At 45.9% G+C, this 20,253-nt stretch overlaps 2 protein-coding genes across 2 annotated transcripts in view; one reads left to right on the top strand and one right to left on the bottom strand.

Moving 5' to 3' along the window:
• Positions 1-7,683, bottom strand: part of RPAP2 (RNA polymerase II associated protein 2) — a 96,211-nt gene extending 88,528 nt beyond the window's left edge. The window contains exons 1-4 of the mRNA XM_066597349.1: positions 7,549-7,683; positions 4,172-4,217; positions 2,620-2,734; positions 2,197-2,295 (exon numbers count right to left, since the gene is read on the bottom strand). Coding sequence (XP_066453446.1) covers positions 2,197-2,295; positions 2,620-2,734; positions 4,172-4,217; positions 7,549-7,603 — 315 coding nt within the window. The 5' untranslated portion in view covers positions 7,604-7,683. The remainder of the gene's footprint in view (positions 1-2,196; positions 2,296-2,619; positions 2,735-4,171; positions 4,218-7,548) is intronic.
• A 157-nt stretch (positions 7,684-7,840) lies between these two features.
• GLMN (glomulin, FKBP associated protein) overlaps positions 7,841-20,253 on the top strand; it is a 76,167-nt gene continuing 63,754 nt past the window's right edge. Inside the window, exons 1-4 of the mRNA XM_066597348.1 lie at positions 7,841-8,054; positions 10,687-10,772; positions 11,556-11,636; positions 19,101-19,226. Of these exons, the coding sequence (XP_066453445.1) occupies positions 11,595-11,636; positions 19,101-19,226 (168 nt within the window). The 5' untranslated portion in view covers positions 7,841-8,054; positions 10,687-10,772; positions 11,556-11,594. The remainder of the gene's footprint in view (positions 8,055-10,686; positions 10,773-11,555; positions 11,637-19,100; positions 19,227-20,253) is intronic.

Raw genomic sequence — 20,253 nt, 5'->3', positions numbered from 1 at the left:
CAGCCGGCGAGACATTTCTACCGCAGGAAGTATAGCGCACTGCTTCACATCAGGCCGCAGAAGTCAACATGACGCAACTAATCTCCATTAATCAGCGCCTTTCGGAGGCATAAGCCCCGTCAAGTCCCCCAGAGTAAGCATTACTCCAAGTGACTTGAGAACGGAGGCTTATTAACGGAATCATATGGAGTTTTGCGCCCTGGTGTGAAGCGGTCTGCTGTGCTTCATGTCTTTTTGCTTCTTTGGAGAAGACCAGCACTTCTCTCTGGTCTCAAAGGGAAACCGCATTGGCCGTATTATCCTGGAAATCATTCACCAACTTCATGCGTTGCACTAGTGTTGTACCCATCAGTTCAACATTGGAAAATAAGCCACTGTTCATCTGGGGCAGTTGGAGGTTTTACACTCAGTAGACTTTCACCCTATGAGCCATATCAGATTTCCATTGCAGGGGAAATGTAGTATTACAAGACGGCCATTCTGATGAATGACTGTCCTGCAATACAAGGTCGGCTCCAAGTCTGCCTAAACGGTAGTCGTTCTTACAGAGCGGCTCTCTATTTCAGGTCATGCAGCATAGAAAAGAAGGGCTTGTGTGTAGCAGCACCGCCATCAATGCAGTAATTCCCGCTCACCTGTATAAGTGGTGTGGGCACAGCACATTAGGTAGTGCTGCTGACTCCCCAACAAAGTGGCTGCCTCTTGAACAAACCGTCCGCTTCATACATGCGCCAAAGAAAACGATCCTGGAGCTCTGAATCAGAGCAAACACCATAGTAGGTATACAGCAAACGTTTATTCCAGGCATATACAAGGAGTTTCCAGGCTAATGTCCCTTTTACATGACACGAGAACCTCATAATGTCATCACCAGCTCGTCCGTGCTCAGGCAGCGTTTACACTGCACAATTCTCGCTGAGATTCGTGCAGTTCTTGCGCGCTAATCGTTCACCGTGTAACATTGCTAAGTGAAACACTGAACGACCTGTATTTAAACTGCACGATCCGTGCACGAGCCGGCGCACGATTAACGCTCAGTCTAATGTCCCATTTACACCGGCCGACAGTCATCTAAAACGACTGCACGAGCGCTGAAGTCACCGCTAAGGAGAGTGCGCTCAAAGAGACAAATGTTGTCTCTTTGTTTAGACAGGTAGATTTCACGGCTGGATTGCGGGCTTCTCGACCAGCGAGATCTCCCCCGTTCCCTCCCGTCGCCCTCCGCCGGCACCCGAATCTTTGCGGACAAGCAGGCAGGAACTCGAAAAGGACGATACTCGCTCGAGTATTGTCCCTTAACGAGTATGCTCGCTCATCTCTAGTGCTAATCATCCAGTATAAATGGCTCTTAAGCCTGGAAACACCTTGTATTGTCTCTACTGCCTGGAATAAAGGTTTGCTGTGCACTTACCTGCTGTGGTGTGTGCGCTAATTCAGAGCTTTGGGATAGTTTCCTTTGGCCCACTTCAGGTCATGGTAGGGTCCCTAGGCAGCGGACGCCACCCTATGACATCCTTATGCCCACTAGGCATATAAACAAGGGCTGTGATCCTTTAAAAGAATTACTTCAATGAGAAACAAAGTTTTTTTTGTGCTGTTTTCTTTTACAGAAGCATTAAACTTTTATCCATAGATTGTGTCTGTTTTTGCAGCTTAAAGGCCCATTTACACACAATGACTAAATCGCTCCAAATTCATTCGAATGAGCGAAAGTGAGCAATAATTGTTCAGTGTAAAGCAAAAAGAAAAAAAAATTGCTCACTTGTCGTTCGTGGTTGTTCAGGCTGACTTTTCGGTCAGCTTAAAATAAAACCTCGTTAGCACTCGCTTGCTTCTCGTCCCGTGTAAAAGCTCCCCGCTCAGTACTGAGCAAGAAGCGGATGAGAAGCCAACGAGCCGCTGGCAGGACTTTCAGTTTGAATGCTCTGCACGAGCGCCGACGACCTTAGCGCCAACGTCAGTGCCTATGCGGTCGCCGAAAAGACTCTTGGCCCGTGTAAAAGGGACTTTAGTCCCATTCACGTGAACTCATTTGTTAGGGATCAAGTCTTTACTGGCTATTTATGCAAGTCCGAAGAAGTCATTCCCAGGTAGTAAGAGATATTCTTACAGCTCACTTAAATAAAAAGAAGGTTACAACACATATAAGAGATTTCCCATCTAATGACTATATACCCTTGGTTATATGATACCTACATTTTCAAGTTTATTGTTACAGATGGGATAGCCACATATCATTGTAATGGACCGCTCCTCTACTATATCCTTATAGTATGACGGAGAAATAAACTTGGCCTGGAAAGCAAAAAATAAAAATAAAAATAATGTATTGAAACGCAATACACTAAGACATCCATATCAAGAAGAATAGAAGTAAAACTTTATCCATTTGCCCCCCCCCTTGCATATTCCTACAGTAACAGAAGGGTGGCAATTTCTTCAGAGGTATCATGGCATGTCAATCATAAAGGTCAGATAGGGGAGGGCTGTTCCTGATTGTTAATGGAGGGGTCATGCACGCCCGTCAGTCTTCACACACTAGTGGGGGATACAGACGCATAGAACTACAGCATACTAGTGGTAAAAGTTTTGTTCTTGGAGCCCCCCATTGTGACTTACACAGTCCATCAGGAAATCCTCTGTGATGTTGTTCTCAAGGAGTCGTTCAACAATTTGATGCGCCCTTTTCTCAGTTTCAATCTTCTTCCGAATAGCATTTTCCAGAGCGGCTCTCCTGTGGGATCATATAGGGATTTATATGCAGATTAAGGCTACATAAGGTATAGTGTGAGCATGTGTGTCAGCCTTCAACTGCAATCATTCTATGTATCCAGGAGCCTGTTCGCAAGTCCGAACAAATGGTAGTATGGAGCGAGATCGCGGGTGAATCCCGCTCCATACAACATCGGGTGCAGGCTGTTCTTACAGCGGACACCCGGGGGCTGCAGTTCCAACGAGCCTCGCCGCTCGTCAGAACTGTTAACACTTTAAATACCGCTGTCAGAGTGGTATTTAAAAAGTGTTTACAGTTCCGACAAGTGTCGCGGCTCATTGGAACTGCAGCCACAGAAAAGCTGGCACCTGACGTTCAGGGGGCCCGTACAGTGTCCCGCGATAAGATCGCGGGATGTTGTGCGGTTGCTAGGCAGCCTGGGGCCTTTTAAAAGGCCCCAGGGCTGCCTATGCAGAGTGCCTATCAAGCGAATGGCTTGATAGGAGCCCTGCATAGGCAGCCCTGGGGCCTTTCGGAAGGCCCCGGGCCGCCCAGCAACCGCACAGCGTCCCACGATCTGACCGGACAGGCTTCTATCAGGCTTCATAGAAGCCTGTCCGGTGCCTGCACAGTATGATGTATTGCCATAGCATTACATCATACTGCGCAGGACAGATTGTTCGTATCTTGCGAAGTTTGTAAATCGAACGTTCGCAAGTCGGGGATGATCTGTACATTAAAACAACGCATTATTTATCCCATTGGGTGAACACCAGCAGAAAAGAAAAATACACAAAGCCAAAACAGTACTTTTTTGGTCAACCAGTTTTGAAGGGAGACGAAAAAAAAAGTGCATTTCTGGCGTGGGGGGGGGGGGGGGGTTCTGATGACATTCATCCTGCGGGGTAAATAATGCATTACTAAGATAGATCAAACCATTACGGACGCAGCGATACCAAATATATATTTTTGTTTTATTATTTAGATGCTTTCATTACAAATATGGCAGAAGGGGATTTTTTTGGAACTTTTATTACTTTTGTAATAAACTTTGTTTTTATTTTTTTTTACCACATCCCTATAGGGGACCACAACTAGCAATGCTTTGATCGCTCCTGCAGTATGATGTAATGCCTGTGGGGTGGCTTGATAAGCATTCTGCCATGACAGCCCTGGGGCCCTTCAGAAGGACCTCGGCTGCCATGACACCTGCACGGCAACTCGCCATCTCATTGCAGGGAACCGTTAAGGGCATTTAAAGGGTTAGCGGCTCATTGCAGTTGTTGCCTCTGGGTGATGGCTGTAAGAAACAGGATCTATAAAGAGAGGTCACCCTGCGATCTCTTTTCATACATAGACCGCCGATACAGGCGGTCACTAAGGGGTTAATGTTGTCACAATCATGAGCTTGAGAGAAAAGAATGAAAAAAATAAAATCAAAAACTTTAAGCACTTTACCTCTTTGTAGCATCTTCACTATTTAGGTCGCTAAACTGTACTTTACCTAATAATACAAGATAAACAAATTAGCAATAATAAAAAGGAAATGTGAGAAAATAATACAGAAATGCACAAAACCGCAGAAGAGACCCCAAACATATAAGTGGTGTGGATGCACCCTGCAGGGAGAACCCCCACAGCACAGCTTGGAAGCTGCCCTCTTCTGAGGACCTTCTAATATGCAACGTCTTCAGAAAGTCTTCAGATCCTGTCCCTTTTATACATTTTGCCAGGTTTTGGCCTCCTGCGAGTCAGAAAAAAGCTCAAGTTTTTAACCCATCATTCGGCATTAAATATGTTATAATAAAGAAGTGAAGAGTCCTGCTTGTTCCACACTTCTTCCATGGAAGAATTATGGAGGCCGCTGGGCTCTTAGGAGCGGTTGGTGCAGAAGACATTTCTTTGTAGCCCTCCCCAGATCAGTGCCTCCCCACAATCCTGTCTCAGAGCTCTAAAAGCAGTTCTCTCCTCCTCATGGCTTTGTTTTGGTTCTGATATGTATTGTGAGCTGTGAGGCCTTATATAGATGGGGGGGGGGTGTGTATTTTTAAATTACGGTCAATCAACCGATTTTACCCCAATGAAGGTGTACCCCACCTCAAAAGGTGATCAAGAGGAATAGGAGCTCCCAGGACTAAATTCCAAGTGCCCGGGGTCTGAACACTTTTTCCCTTTTTTAAAAAATGTCAATTATTTTGAATGTTTTTACATTGTCAGTACATGGAGCAGAGTTATATGGAGAATTATAAGGAAATACTTGATTTTTTTCAATCTGCACATGGCCAAAATGTAAATAAATGTAATAAAAGTGAAAGGACACCGGTGCTCAAAAAACATGTTACAGTGCCTGTGGTGGTGCAAAGAAGGGCAACTAAATTAATAAACAGAATAAAGGGACTGGAATACCCAGAGAGGTTATCAAAACTGGGATTATTAACCCTGGAAAGAAGACGGCTAAGGGGCGATCAAATAACTATGTATAAATACATGAGGGGACAATACAAGGATCTCTCCAATGATCTGTTTATACCCAGGACTGCGACGGTAACGAGAGGGCATCCGCTACGTCTAGAAGAAAGCAGGTTTCATCGCCAACACAGAAGGGAGTTCTTTACTGTAAGAGCAGTGAGACTGTGGAACTCTCTGCCTGAGGACGTGGTGATGGCAAAATCCATAGAGGAGTTTAAGAGGGGACTAGATGTCTTTCTAGGGAGCTACGATATTACAGGATATAAACATTAGGTTGAGCAGCGCTCAAATCCTGGGTGCCATGATGCCAGGACCTAACTTCCGCCGGACGTGTATGCCAGGAGCTGGAGCCACTCAGCTGTTTCCCGCAGGGGGCTGAAGAGAGGCGAGTATTGTCAATTTAAAGGGGTTGTCCCGCGCCGAAACGGGTTTGTTTTTTTTTCAATAGCCCCCCCCGTTCGGCGCGAGACAACCCCGATGCAGGGGTTAAAAAAGAACACCGGACAGCGCTTACCTGAATCCCCGCGCTCCGGTGACTTCTTACTTACCTGCTGAAGATGGCCGCCGGCATCTTCTCCCTCGGTGGACCGCAGGGCTTCTGTGCGGTCCATTGCCGATTCCAGCCTCCTGATTGGCTGGAATCGGCACGTGATGGGGCGGAGCTACACGGAGCCCCATTGAGAAAAGCAGAAGACCCGGACTGCGCAAGCGCGTCTAATTTGGCCATTAGACGGCGAAAATTAGACGGCAACCATGGAGACGGGGACGCCAGCAACGGAGCAGGTAAGTGAATAACTTCTTATAACTTCTGTATGGCTCATAATTAATGCACAGTGTACATTACAAAGTGCATTAATATGGCCATACAGAAGTGTATAGACCCACTTGCTGCCGCGGAACAACCCCTTTAAGCCATGTCAGTTCTTTAAAAAATATATAAAGTGGAGCAACCTCTTTAATGACATTTAATTATCAAGTACATCGAAAAAACCAAGCTTTATCTCATCACCTGCCGTGAGGGCCGGCTTCTTCATAACCTGCTCTCCGCTCTCACCATTCAACTGCTTAACAGCTCTGATTAATAGCTGTAGCGCCCAACCAAAAATACTCTACAGCCATTAATAAGCACTTAACAGAGAATATGGAGGGCACTTCAGAAAGGTCTCAACAGGAGATCCGTAAGTGAGGCTGGCCTGACGGGCTGATTAGCTCTCCTGCACCTTACCAGCTCATTTATGACCCCAATAAAGTTATGCTATCGGTAGCATGCGGCCAGGACCTGAGTGATTACATCAGCTGGCTGCAGATGAAGAGTTAGTGAAGTGGGGCCACAGAAGGGGGTCACCATAACAAAGAGGGGCCACAGAGCGGGCTACTTGTAAATAATTGGGGTCGGAGAGGAAGCACTAATACTATGGGGAGGGGGGTTACTGAGAGGGACATCGGGGTAGCAGCAGGATGGGAAGTGCAGAGAAGAGTCTCTATGGAAATTGGAACCCAGATAGAAGAAAAACCTAAAACGGACATCACTAATCAGGGACGACATCATGTGTGATCACTAGAGGTAACCGCACTGTAATCACTATCACTCTCTGGAGCTTGTAGCTATTATTTAGAGGTATACTGTGTGGAAGTCACTAAGGCCGGTCTCACACGACCACATGTGGATTGCGGAATCTGCTATACTGATCTGCGGTATTCAGCATCCATAAACAATACAGCATTTACATATCTGCTCGCGTAAGCGGACAGCGATTGCGATTTACGCTTGTGGAAATAAAGTCGCAGCATGCTCTATTCTTGTGCGGATTCTATTGACAACGGAAGTCAACGGAAGCCACAGCCCATCAGCAACTAACAATGTGGACAGGTCACGGGTACCTGCGGCATCGACGGCGCGGGGCAAAAAAAGATTTAAAAAATCCGTACCGCGAGCCGCAGGGTCCATCTATAATATACATAACAGGTATGCGCTGTCGTAGCCAGAGTGAGCGGACATGAGCCGCGGCTTACCATAAAGGGGCGTGGCCTAACATTAAAAAAAATTGCTGTGCGAATTGTGGCTCTAAGAGTTGTTCGTAACTTCATTGGTCCAAAGTTGGACGGTGCCGCATGCCTTATGTACAAGCCAACTGTGCAGATGGAAAGACAACCACTAGAAAGGGCTTATTCTGGGGTCCGAAAACCATTCTGCGCAGTTTCTCAGGTCTACAGCCGCCTTTATAATAGAACAAGCACCCAGGAGCTCAGACCTGCATACAAGGCATGACAGCACTACAAGTCTCAGCACTGCTATGCACCAGAACTGCAGCCACCAACACTGCCGCATTACTACCTACATCACTTACTGCTGTGTTCTGCCTCACCTGCACTCTTTCTAGGGCTCTTGCGCGATTTTCCCGTACTACTTCTCTCCGCCATGCCGAACACAGAATGAGTTCCGGGTTGTGCGTTCCACGCCTCTCTTTTTTTACAAATCTGCGTTCCAAGCCCTCTCTTCTGCGTTCCAAACCTACGATACGTAAATTCTGCGTCGGTCATGAATAAATGTGCGTTCCAAGCCTCGATTATCTATCTGATTGAATTTCAAAACTCTGTATCGTACGGTTTTTTTTATGCGTTTCAAGCCTCAGAGACATCTGCGTTCCACACCTCGGTCTCGCACACTTCTGTATTCCAAGCCTCTTTATGGACAGACCGGGTGATAACATGAGATTTCCATCATTGCATGTTTGGTAAGCGGCAGGCCGCCTCGGTGAGGGTTTGTCACATTGTGCAGACATGCCGGCTAGAGGAACTCCTGCACTGTATATAGCGTGACTGACAGCTGCCGCTGAACCTCTTGTCATTCATTCTCCACGCCAGCAAGCAGGTAAGTCCTGTCTAATCTGCCAGAATCCTCTCTTTATAGCAGCCTCTCTATAGTTTACAGTGTTTTATTACTTTGGAAGTTCTGCATTGAAGACCTCATAGTAGAACGTTTTCAGCACGTCGCGTCCACCGCGATATAACGATCAGAGTTTATATATGGGACGGTGACCCTCCAGCGTACATTATAAGATTATTACATGTCACCTAGGAAACCCGTAACCTTATAAAAACACACGTTCATTTATATAGCATACTATGTGAGGCTGATGAAGCCGTGTCCAACCAGTTCAGGCTATTATCCAGAGGAAGGCAAAAAACACCAATGAGGTAGAAGCAAATTTTCCGCATTTTTAGGCCGGCTGTCCACGGGCGATGCGGTATCCTGCGGAGAAGCTCTGCCGCGGGAGCCACCACCCGGGAGCAGGAGTCGCCGCCAGATCTCCACCGGTCAGCCCTATCTAATAGATAGGCTGACCACGGAGAATCGAGGCAATTCGCAGCATGCTACGAATTGCCCGCCGTGAGCAGAGAATCGTAATGTTTCTCCGCTCGTGGACACGGGGCCAGCGCTTTCCATAGCAATGTTATGGGAAGCGTCGGCCGGCGTGATTACACTGCCGTGGACAGGGGGCCTTAGGGATAAAAAATACTTCCTGAGTCCAATCCAGCATTCCGAATAATCCCTGCATCAACAACCCTTCTGAAGTTATTAATGATTATAACACGTAATATTATTACACTCCAGAAAGGCATCCAGGTCCCTCTAGAAATCTTTTAGCGAGCTCACCATCACCACGTCCTCAGGCATAGAGTTCCACAGTCTCACTGCTCTTACAGTAAAGAACCCCCTTCTATGTTGGCGTAGAAACCTTCTTTCCTCTAGACATAGAGGATGCCCCCTTGTTACAGTCACAGTCCTAGGGATAAACAGATGATGGGAGAGATCTCTGTATTGTTCCCTGATATATCTGTACATAGTTATTAGGTCGGCCCTCCACTGCCTTTTTTCTAAACTAAATAATTCAATTTTGATAACCTCTCTGGGTATTGTAGTCCGCCCATTCCATGTATTACTTTAGGTGCCCTCCTAAAGTGCCCGCTCAAGCTCTGATATGTCTATTCTTGAGTACTGATGCCCAAACTGTCCACAATATTCTGGTCTGACCAGTGACTTGTAAAGAGGAAGAACAATGTTCTCATCATGTACCCCTAGACCTCTTCTGATGCACCTCATGATCCTATTTGCCTTGGCAGCAGCTGCCTGACACTGGTTACCCCAGTTATACAGGTAAATATTGTAGTATAATCAACAATGCATGTGACTTTAGGCCACGTAGGGGCGGATTTATGTATTTTTCATACGCTGGTCTTAATATTATCCCTGACGGCACACCTCCCTGACGGCACACCTCCCTGACGGCACACCTCCCTGACGGCACACCTCTTTATATACTAAGTGTATCTCGGCTGCTCCGTGCGCCTATATAGAGGTCTACACTGGCAAGGAACTGGGCAAATTTCTGGTATAGTTTATGTCAGTTTCTGGCATAAATTTGACATAAACCTATACATAAATAAGTCATTCCAAGGCAGCCTCATCCCCTCCTTTTTTTTCTTGGAAAGTGGCGCAGCGCGGTGAACCTGACGAAAAGTCACAACATTTTTGCTCACGCTCAAATTTCATAAATCTCCCCCTTAATGTTCCGTTCACAGTTGTGCCAACATAGCCGTACAGCATGGTCACATGGCAGAATCGCCGTAGAATTTGCACACTCGAGTGGCATGTCCCTTCTTGATGTGGAAATGCTCGTTTCGGCGTTGGAATTCCACATGCAGATTTTGCCCCTTGACAGAGCAAATTCCGGTTGTGGATCCGCAATAAAAACCTCTGGAGAGGGGCGCGTATTTTATCACTTTTTTTTATTTTTTAAGGCAACATTCACGTAGAAAATTTCACAGTGAACGCCGCCGTGTGAACAGACCCTTGTTGCAATGTGAGCGAGGGGCGTGCCTGGAGACCGGTTTTAAAGAGGTTGTACCTAAACCGACTCATCACCTATCCATAGTATAGGTGATACAAGTCTGATCGGTGGGGGAATCATCCCTGATCCTGGGAACGGGTGTCCGGTGTCCCCCTCTCCTGCTGACTGTGGGCTCCGCAGTGAAGACTGAATGGCGCGGTGGTTACATGTGCAGTGCGGCTCCATTCACTTTCAGTGGGGCTGATGGTAATAGCAGAGTACAAGCGCTCCGCTGTCTCCGGCAGTCCCATTGAAAGTGAATGGAGTGGCTCTGTTTTAACACAATTTTTTTTTTTTTGTGATCCCCGGCACAAACACCAAATGGATCCTTGGGCCCTACTCACTAGATGGAGACCCATGTGTCTGCCCTTCAGTCGGTATCGTTCAGGCGATATGTTTGCTGGTTGTTGTAGTGCAGCAGACGACACTGATGGATACCGATCTAGTCAGTGGGTGATGGAGGCCGCTGGTAATCACCGTCACAGCCGGTTAAATATGCACGCCAGTAGCTTTTCAGGAGGGGAGGAACTTTCCTGTAGTGAGAGAAAGACAAGTTTTTAGTAAAGTCTCCATAAATGTGACCTAACGATATGTTTTACCTTTTCTCCCTAGTTCTTACCGTGCACCCGGTGGGATCAATGAGGCCTTTACCATAAGGGGCTGCAGAAGTTTGGGATCGGCACATGATATCATTAAGGGTACGTTCACAGGTAGCTTATCGCACCAAAATCCACAGCGTATCTTGCATCGCAGAATTTGGGGCAGATCTATACTCCAGTTGACTCCAATAGACTATTGCGGTCAGTAATGACATAAAACTGCATATGTTTACAGTGTTAAATCGTATGTCTGATGGGTTTTCAGACACTTTTATCTGTTTTGCTCCGTTTTTTACATAAAAAACAAACTATTTTACTGTAATGTTGGAATTCAATACAGGAAAATCTGGGAGTTCGGGTCTTTGGTGACGGGGCGTTTGCTAAGGGCTCAGAAAAACGTATGCGTGAAACATTTGCACATGCAAACTCGTATGTTTCCAAATCGCTGCGATGAAAAGGTTTACATTTCTTTTCGCTTTTTCCTGTGGGACAGAGTATTGTAGCAGGCGATTTTTTTTTTTTTTTTTTTTTGTTTTTGTTTTTTTTCGATTCCACAAAGGAAAAAAAACCCTCCTGGATATATTTGCTTGGCTAAAAGTAGTCCATCGTATCCATTGTTTGTCTACGTTTAATTCACTCTAGCCTGCGGGTTGATGAAACTCTTCGTTTTTATCCGTTTTTTTGGAGTAAAACTGTGTTTCACGGATGACCACATGACGGCGTGGACGGGCCCTTACTGCAATACTAGTAATACTTATGTAGACCTAAATGTGGGTGGAGAACATCTGTGTTAGCTAATAGTGGTGCTGTGACATGACGCAGCCAACCGCTAGCCAACATTAACCCTTTATATTATTATTTTTTTTTCCGTTTGCTGAACAGATTGCCTGACTACCGTTCACCTCTCCTCTATCAAGTAGTATGGCAGCAACAGAAGACCTCCAAGAACTAACGCAGAAACTGGTAAGCTTATGTATCTATGTATTTCCTTCATTAAAGGGTTTTTTTAGAACTTGAAAAAAAAAAGTTACGGTGTGGCCTGACGGAGCCGATGGCGGACGTGTGTTAGGCGGCTCCGCTAAAAAAGACCAAGCAAATAGCGACTAAAAGCTTGCCCAGGGCTTTTAACTGCGGAACAAGGAAGGGAGAACCTCTCACCTGCAAATGACTACCCGCAGGAAGACCGGGAAAGGTGGCCCGAAGCGCCTCACGGACTTCTACCCGGCGCGCGGCTCAGAAGAGGAGAAGATGGCGGAGCCGACTCCCGGCAGCGCAGGAGAAGAGGAGGCAGCACGAACGAGGGGACGGCACGATCCAGCGGTAAGTGGAGAAACTATAACACCCACTCCACCGCAGTTAACATCGCTACGCTGCCCACCTCACAAAGGGAAATCGGCTAGCATCAGCAGGGAGCCCCCGGGAGGAGAGGGAGAATCGGAGCCAGACAGAGCCCGAGGGGAGGAAGAGGAGGGGGGGGCACAGGCACCATCTTCCCCCCCTGTAACTCTCACACAAAGTAAAGAAAAGAGAGTTATCAGCTCCCCCAGCCAGAGCCCCGATAAAAGGCGTCTCAGGAAGGACCCCCTACACAACCCAACTGACATAACATCAGCAGGGACACAGGAGGAAGAGGAGGCTCCGGACCCCCTATTTAACATACAATGCACTGACCAAATGGCCTCACAGTGTTTTATCAGGGACATGGTGATCGCCCTGAAAAATTCCATTAAAAACGACTTCGCCAGTTTAAACACCAAAATAAACAGGAACTTTGATGAAGTGGAAGAGAGAATTGATCACTTAGAAAATAAAACCGGCGAACTAACCACCTCACATAACGAGCTCATAGATGCCCACTATAACCTCGTAGAAGAAGTAGCATCATTAAAGAACAAAATGGCCGATCTTGAAGATCGGAATCGCCGCAACAATATTAAAATAAGAGGCATCCCCGAAACAGTCAAGCCGGAGGAGCTCAATATGTTCGTACAGGAACTAATTAAAACGCTTCTTCCTAACTCAAAAAAAGAAGAACGTATTTTGGACAGAGTCCATAGGCTCCCAAAGCCCAAAAACATCCCCGAGAATGCCCCAAGGGACGTAATAGCGAGAGTGCACTTTTATCAGACTAAAGACAATTTAATGAGAGCATCAAGAACCATGAGAGATCTCCCACCCCCGTATAGCAGCATAAAAATATTTGCGGATTTCTCTCAGATCACAATGCTTGCACGGAAGAAATTCCTGACAATCACTAAAATCCTGAGAGACAACTACATAACATATAGATGGGGCTTCCCCACTAAACTGCACATCAATAAAGACGGCAGAACCATCACAATTCTAACTGCTGAGGAGGGCATACAGCTTCTAAGGAAATGGGATCTTCCAGAACCCAAAGAACATCCTCCACATCAGCTAACCAAAGAATGGTCCCATCAACAAACCAAGAGATCAAATAACAAACACCGCTGAAACTTCAAAATTTAAGGCCAACACTGCAAGAAAACCCTGGGCACCAGTTAATTAGGTTTATGCTTGGTCACAGGCTGGACACTTAAAACCCCCAAAGCAAGACCTACCTAGGGCCTAAGCCCTCACCGAAGGAAAGGTCCTTTTATTTTTCCTACGTTATCTGTAGACGATATAAGCAACAACCGTTATGTTGCTCTACAGCTATAAAATCTGTTCATCCCCCAACCTACCCCTTCAGCAAAACCCTTGCATACTCTCCCACCAGGAGAAGACCTTCAGACTGACTCCTAAACCGGCTCAGCCACACCCAGATAAAGTTGACTCTTCCGGTATCCTCAGATCCTACCATAATGTCCGTCGGGTTTCCACTTCAAACACCCAGGAATTAAAATGGAGTTGAAATTAATCTCTATAAACGCTAGGGGCCTTAACTCTCCCTTCAAGAGAATGTGTCTATGGAGAGAAGCCATTGCCTCCCATGCAGACATTCTTTGTGTTCAGGAAACGCATTTGAAGGAATCCAAACACCCAAAGATGGAACACCCAATGTTCTCCAGGTGCTTTTTGGCTAACGCTCCCAAAAAGAAGGCTGGAGTCATGATAGCTATTAGAGACTCTGTGAATTTCAAACTATTGGAGGAAGTCGGAGATTCAGAAGGAAGATACCTAGTTCTGATTTGTGAAATAGACGACTTCCTTGTCACCCTAGCCAACATCTACGCCCCAAATACACATCAAATAAGATTCTTAAACAGGGTGACGAGGAAGATTAAGAAGTTACAAAAAGGCGCCTTGCTGATAGGTGGGGATTTCAACGCTATCTCCGATCACTCCCTCGACTCAAGCCACCTAGGAAGAAACAGAGGAACAAACCTTCTGTCTTGGATACAGAACAATGATCTATACGATATATTCAGAACATTGAATGTCAACTCGAGGGAATTCACATTCTACTCCTTCAGACACAACTCATCCTCGAGAATAGACATGTTTCTGGGAGATTTCCACATCCTAAACAAAACCAAAGGAGCTAAGATAGGAGTAACAACATGGTCAGACCATGCGCCAATATCACTAAACCTAAAAATAGGACCATCGGTAAACACATCAAGCTCCTGGCGAAACAACTTATTTCTGATGAAAATTCCAAAATTTCAGCAAAAAATCAGAGAAGTGATGGAAGAATACTTCCTACTTAACGATAACCCGGAAACATGCAGATACGCGCTATGGAACGCGCACAAGGCGGTCATAAGGGGAGCCATGATACAGCAAGGCTCAATATATAAAAAAGAAAAAAACGCCCTTCTCAAAAATGCTATGGAGAACTTAAAAAACCTGGAGAGCCAAACTCAGACGGATCCTTCCCCCCCAAAAAGTGATCAAATAAGGGAGGCTAGACTGAGAGTGCGGAACTTATTAATCGACGAACATGAGAAAAATATAAAGAACTTGAAGACGACCTATTACACTGAAATGAACAAAAACACGAAACTGATGGCCAACAAGGTCAAACAAAAAAGAATAAAAACCAAAATAGCCTTTGTTTCTGACCCTAAATCAAATAACAAAATATTCCACCCTAGGGCCATTGCAGAGGAGTTCAGGAAATTTTATGGAGAGTTATACAACCTCAACCAAAACCCACATATCCATCCGCCCTCCAAGGACGCTATAGACTCATTCTTAGCTAATCTACAACTCCCGAAAGTAAATGATGATCAACTCCAGGGACTAAATTCCACTATCACTCCCCAGGAGCTTCTCCAGGTCATAGACAAATCTAAAAAAGACAAAGCGCCCGGTCCCGACGGATATTCGTGTGAATATTATAAAATTTATAAAAAGATTCTAGTTCCCCACATGGTTAGCATCTTCAATAAAGCAATGCAGACAGGTTCCCTCCCAGATGAAATGCTACAGGCCACTATCGTAACCATCCCCAAACCAGATAAAGACCCATCCAACCCGGCAAATTACAGACCTATCTCACTTTTAAACAATGACACCAAGTACTATGCAAAAATCTTATCCCTGAGGCTGCTGGAACTTACACCGTATCTGATTCACAGCGATCAGGCGGGGTTTGTCAAAGGTAGACAGACGTCGGATGCTGCCCGTCGGCTGGTGGATATAGTGGGGGAGCTGGAGGATTCTCGGATGCCTTCTCTGCTCCTAACTTTGGACGCGGAGAAGGCATTCGATCGCTTGCATTGGGGATATACTTTTTCGACCCTAGAAAAATTTGGGTTCAGGGGTAACATTCTAGCAGCTATCCAAGCCCTCTATAAAAACCCATCAGCAAGAGTCCTAGCAAACGGAGTATTATCAGAGCCATTTAGGATAACTAATGGAACCAGACAGGGGTGCCCCCTCTCACCCACATTATTTATACTAACTATAGAGCCACTGGCCGAGGCATTCAGAATGAATGAGAAGATAAGGGGAATACCCCTGGCAGGCAGAGAACAAAAAATAGGGTTGTTTGCCGACGACATTGTCTTGTTCCTCTCCTCCCCCCTGGGTTCCCTTAGGGAGGCATGTGACCTTCTAAAAACATTTGGCTCGTTCTCATATTATAAGGTAAACCCAACAAAATCAAAAATTCTCCCACTTAACCTACATTCCAACTTTCAAAAAATTATAAAAGAGGAATTCCCCTTTGAATGGGACCCTAGGGGTATTCAATATCTCGGAACAACAATTAATACTCCTATAAAAAAATCCATGGATACTAACCTATCCCAACTTATCCAAACAACGCGGCAGGAACTGAATAACTTTGGTAAAGTAGAATTTTCATGGATGGGGAAAATAGCAATCTACAAGATGATGATACTTCCCAAAATTCTGTATCTATTCAGAAATATCCCAGTGAAATGCAACCCTAAACTTCTGAGAGAACTTCAAAAACAACTGATGTCTTTCATATGGGATAATAAAAGACCGAGGGTCGCTTCCGCCATATTGTATGCTCCCAGAAGGAGCGGTGGCTTGGGGGTACCCAATATTACCGCCTACTATGAAGCAAACGTAATCCTGCAATCTAGACTGTGGGGATCACCCCAACCAGGAACTAGCTGGATATCTATAGAACAAAACAGTCTAGGAGGGGGAACACTTAAGGATGCAGTACTGACTACAAACCTAAACTGGAAAACCAAATTAATTAAAAATCCCACAATAACAAACACGTTGACGGTGTGGAAACACCTTATCCAAATCACAAAAGACCTTCAACCTAAAGTACAAGTACCCCTTCCGATCAGCTGCATAGACTTAACGCAAGATAACATAAACACTAAACATTGGAGGCGGAGGGGCATCAAACTGATCCTGGATCTTGCAGATGGGAAAGAAATAAAACCCTTCCAACAGCTCCAGGAGGAGTATGACTTACAGGGGGGAGATTTCCTCCTTTACTCTCAGATCAAAAGCCTTTGGCCGGCCCTAGCCGACGGAGTGACCTCTATGCCAAAAATTCTAACCAGTTTCCTGTTTGGACCCGGTGACCACAAAGTCCCTTTAAGAACTTTCTATGAAATCTTCTGCGGCGAATCCAGGCCCCAATTACAAAAAAAAAGGGCGAACATTCTAAACTGGGAAAGAGAAATGGGGAAATCATATACTGTGGAACAGTGGAACAGCGCATACAAATGGGCAAACAAAGCTTCTCGCTGCGCCGCACTAATAGAAGTTCACTACAAAGTGACCACTCGGTGGTATCGGTCCCCAGTCCGCCTAGCGGATTTCTTCCCGGGCTCATCGGAACAATGTTGGAGGCAGTGTGGGCAGAGGGGCACATTACTACATATTTTCTGGAGCTGCCCAAAGATCAATGGAGTTTGGAAAGAATTATTATCTCTCATCAACACAATAACGAAGGTGGTGATCCCCCCGATCCCGGACAGAGTCATATTCTTGTTGGACACAGAACACATACCCCACACAGTAAGGAAACTCATTCTCCACAGCCTAATGTCTTACAAACTCTTGTTAGCAAGGAACTGGAAGACCCCCCATGTACCCTCCCTATCGGATATCATTCAAATGATGACAGACCACATGGGCATGGAAAAAATCTATGCTATAAGAGGAAACAACATCCCCGGGTTTGCGGAGACCTGGGACCCATGGATAAAACATTTTCACCCTCAACAAACCACGCTAAATCTGAAAATATAGAACTTTAATCAACCAAGTACCTGGCCTTAGGGTCACCCCATGGGACCCAGAAGCAGTCGACGAAGTGGCAGTTGTTCAATAACTCTGGATGAGCAGGATTTCGAAATGAACGGAACTATTTCTGGTGGACGTATATAATGAACAGTATGCATCCCTATTCCACTTCTTCCCCTTCCCCTCCCTACCCCCCCCCCTTCCCTTCCTTCCCCCCCCTTTTCCTTTTCACCCACCCACTCCCTCCCTTATGTTTAATTGAGAATTGAGAATTTTCTTTGTTTACGAAGAATCGGCATAGGACACACGAGCCGTAATTCCTAGAACTGCTTCGTGTTTTGCATTCAATTCAACATTTAAAGGAATAACATTTAATGTGATTGTATAGTTATAAAGCTGATATTTTTAATAAAAAATTATTGAATATTAAAAAAAAAAGTTACGAGCGTAAAATGGTGGAATATAAAGAAAAAAAAAAGTATACTCTCCTACTCCAATGGATCCCCATCCAACACCGGAGCTCTGGTATCTGCTGCTCGAATCCCGGAAAAAGCAGCGGGTGGTCGCGTGTCGTTCGTCACACATGTGGCTACTCGCCAATCACAGGCCTCAGCAGTGAGGGGCCACGTGCTCAATGATCTACACATGACCGCCTACCACTTCTTCCAGGTTTTGAGCGGCAGTTATTGCCCGTGGGAAGGGATACCTTTACTGTGTATGCCAGAAGGCTTTTCCTAGTATTTTCATCAAAGCCTTACGCTTAGTGTAATTTGCACGGAGCTTATTATAGACGAGCTACAATAAATATCCGTAACCGGAGAGGTTGTCTAAATTAGGATTATTTCGTTTTGAAAAAATGACAGTTAAGGGGCGACCTAATAACTATGTATAAATATATGAGGGGACAATACACAGATCTCTCCCATCATCTCTTTATACTCAGGTCTGTGACTGTAACAAGAGGGCATCCGCTACATCAAGAGGAAAGAAAATTCCATCACCAACATAAAAGGGGGTTCTCTACTGTAAGAGCAGTGAAACTATGGAACTCTCTGCCTGAGGATGTGGTGATGGAGAACTCTCTAAAAGAGCCTTTAGGCTGGGTTCTCACACCCTGGAATCCCGGCGATAATCTTGCGGTTTGGCCGCAGCAAAAACAACGCAAGATTTCCGCCGGGAAAGCGCTGCTTCAAAACCCATGGCACTTAGCTGCGGGTTTTCAAGTGACCTGGCTGCACGATTTTCCGTTGCAGCCAGCGCTCCTATAGAGAAGAGCGTGGCCGTAGCAGAAAAAAAAATTGGACATGCTGCAGCCGGCGAATCCACGCCGCAATGCCGGCTTTGCAGCAGCGGATTTGCTGTCCCGTGTGGATGAGATTTCTGAGAAATCTTGTCCACATGGTTGGCTAATCGCGGGGTTAGCGGCCACAGGCAGATTTGCCGCGGCTAAATTTTGGACGGAATTTCCGCGCCAAATCCGCCGTGTAGGACCCAGCCTTAGAGGGGCCTGGATGCCTTTCTTGAACGATACAATATTATATGTTATGATCACTAATTCCTTCAGAAGGGTCGGTGATCCGGGGTTATTCTGAATGCCAGATTGAAGTCGGGAAGGAATTTTTTCCCTAAAATGAGAAATATTGGCTTCTCCCTTATGGGGTTTTCTTTGGCCTTCATACCATGTTACTTTGCCTGTTACCAGACTTTATGGTTATTGTATAATATAACTGTTTGGGGTTCACAGATACTTAATATTCTTAACTTGTTTTTCAGCAAAAACTTTCAGAAGAAGAATTTAAAGAAGAAGACACCAATGTGTTCCTGGTGACTTGTCAGAAGTGTCTGGAGGAGGAGCAACTAGAAGTCTTACTAGATGTAATAAAAGATGAGAAAAACCAGGTAAGATGCAAGAAAAACCAAACTGAGTTATGTAGCCCATCCAAACAAAGTGACACAAATGTATGGCGGTGCACCTGCGGTGGCTGCAGGGCCGAAGCAAGCCTTCACAGAGGATGCAGCAGCTCCCTGCAGAGCGCTGGGGAAGGTGCAAACACTGAATATAGAAATTTACTTCTGTATATAAATTTGAGGTTCATTAGGTATATTTTGAGCAATCTGCCATCATACAGATGGGTGTTGACTCTGTATAGACAGGCTTCTTTGGGGCCTAAACCTGCAACATAACCTCAGGGCAGGTAGGATATCGCTATACTGTACTCTAATTCATAATTCCGTGCCATTGCCTTGTTGGGACAGATCGGACATACAATGTGTGATCAGAACCTCAAATCTATAAATCTAGCAGTAATACAATTAAGAATTCCTATATGCAGTGCTTGCAGAGTGTTGGTACACCGTGGGAAAGGCTTGTTCGGATGGGATAAGTCTTTCGATCACTAATCACCACTAGGTATTTCATATCTACGTTATTACTGAATCATACAGCTGATCTGTAGCTTCAGCCCCCCCCCCCCCCCCCCAGTGTAGCGTCACGTGGCATCAGATGCGACCATAGAAATACGATCCGTCACACATTTTGCGCACCGTAATGCACTTGTGACAGTCGCTTCCATAGGCCGCCTGCAGGCGGATGGAAATTCCGCGGCGGGATTCCCCGCAGAATTTCTGCTCCTGGACACCTACATAGGATTGCATTACAGCACGCAATCCTGTGCAGACGGCTGCGGTTTGTCTGCGCGCAATCACGCGCAGCAAACAAACCGCAGCATGTTCTAATTCTGTGCGAGGCTCGCAGACCCCCGCACAGACACGTCACTTGCCGGCCCCGCTCTGCGCATGCGCCGGCAGCCAGCTTATGAAAGAGCCGGAGCGGGTGAGTCCATGGTGCTCTCTACAGGCGCTTGGGTCGGGTCCCGCGGCGAGAATTCTCGCAGCTGGATCCGACCCGCCTGTCTGCAGGTGGCCA

Source organism: Eleutherodactylus coqui, chromosome 3, assembly GCF_035609145.1.
Source record: "Eleutherodactylus coqui strain aEleCoq1 chromosome 3, aEleCoq1.hap1, whole genome shotgun sequence".
NCBI classification, from domain to species: Eukaryota; Metazoa; Chordata; class Amphibia; order Anura; family Eleutherodactylidae; genus Eleutherodactylus; species Eleutherodactylus coqui.
Note: the sequence above shows the minus strand (reverse complement) of the source record. Positions and strands in the feature narration are given on the sequence as shown.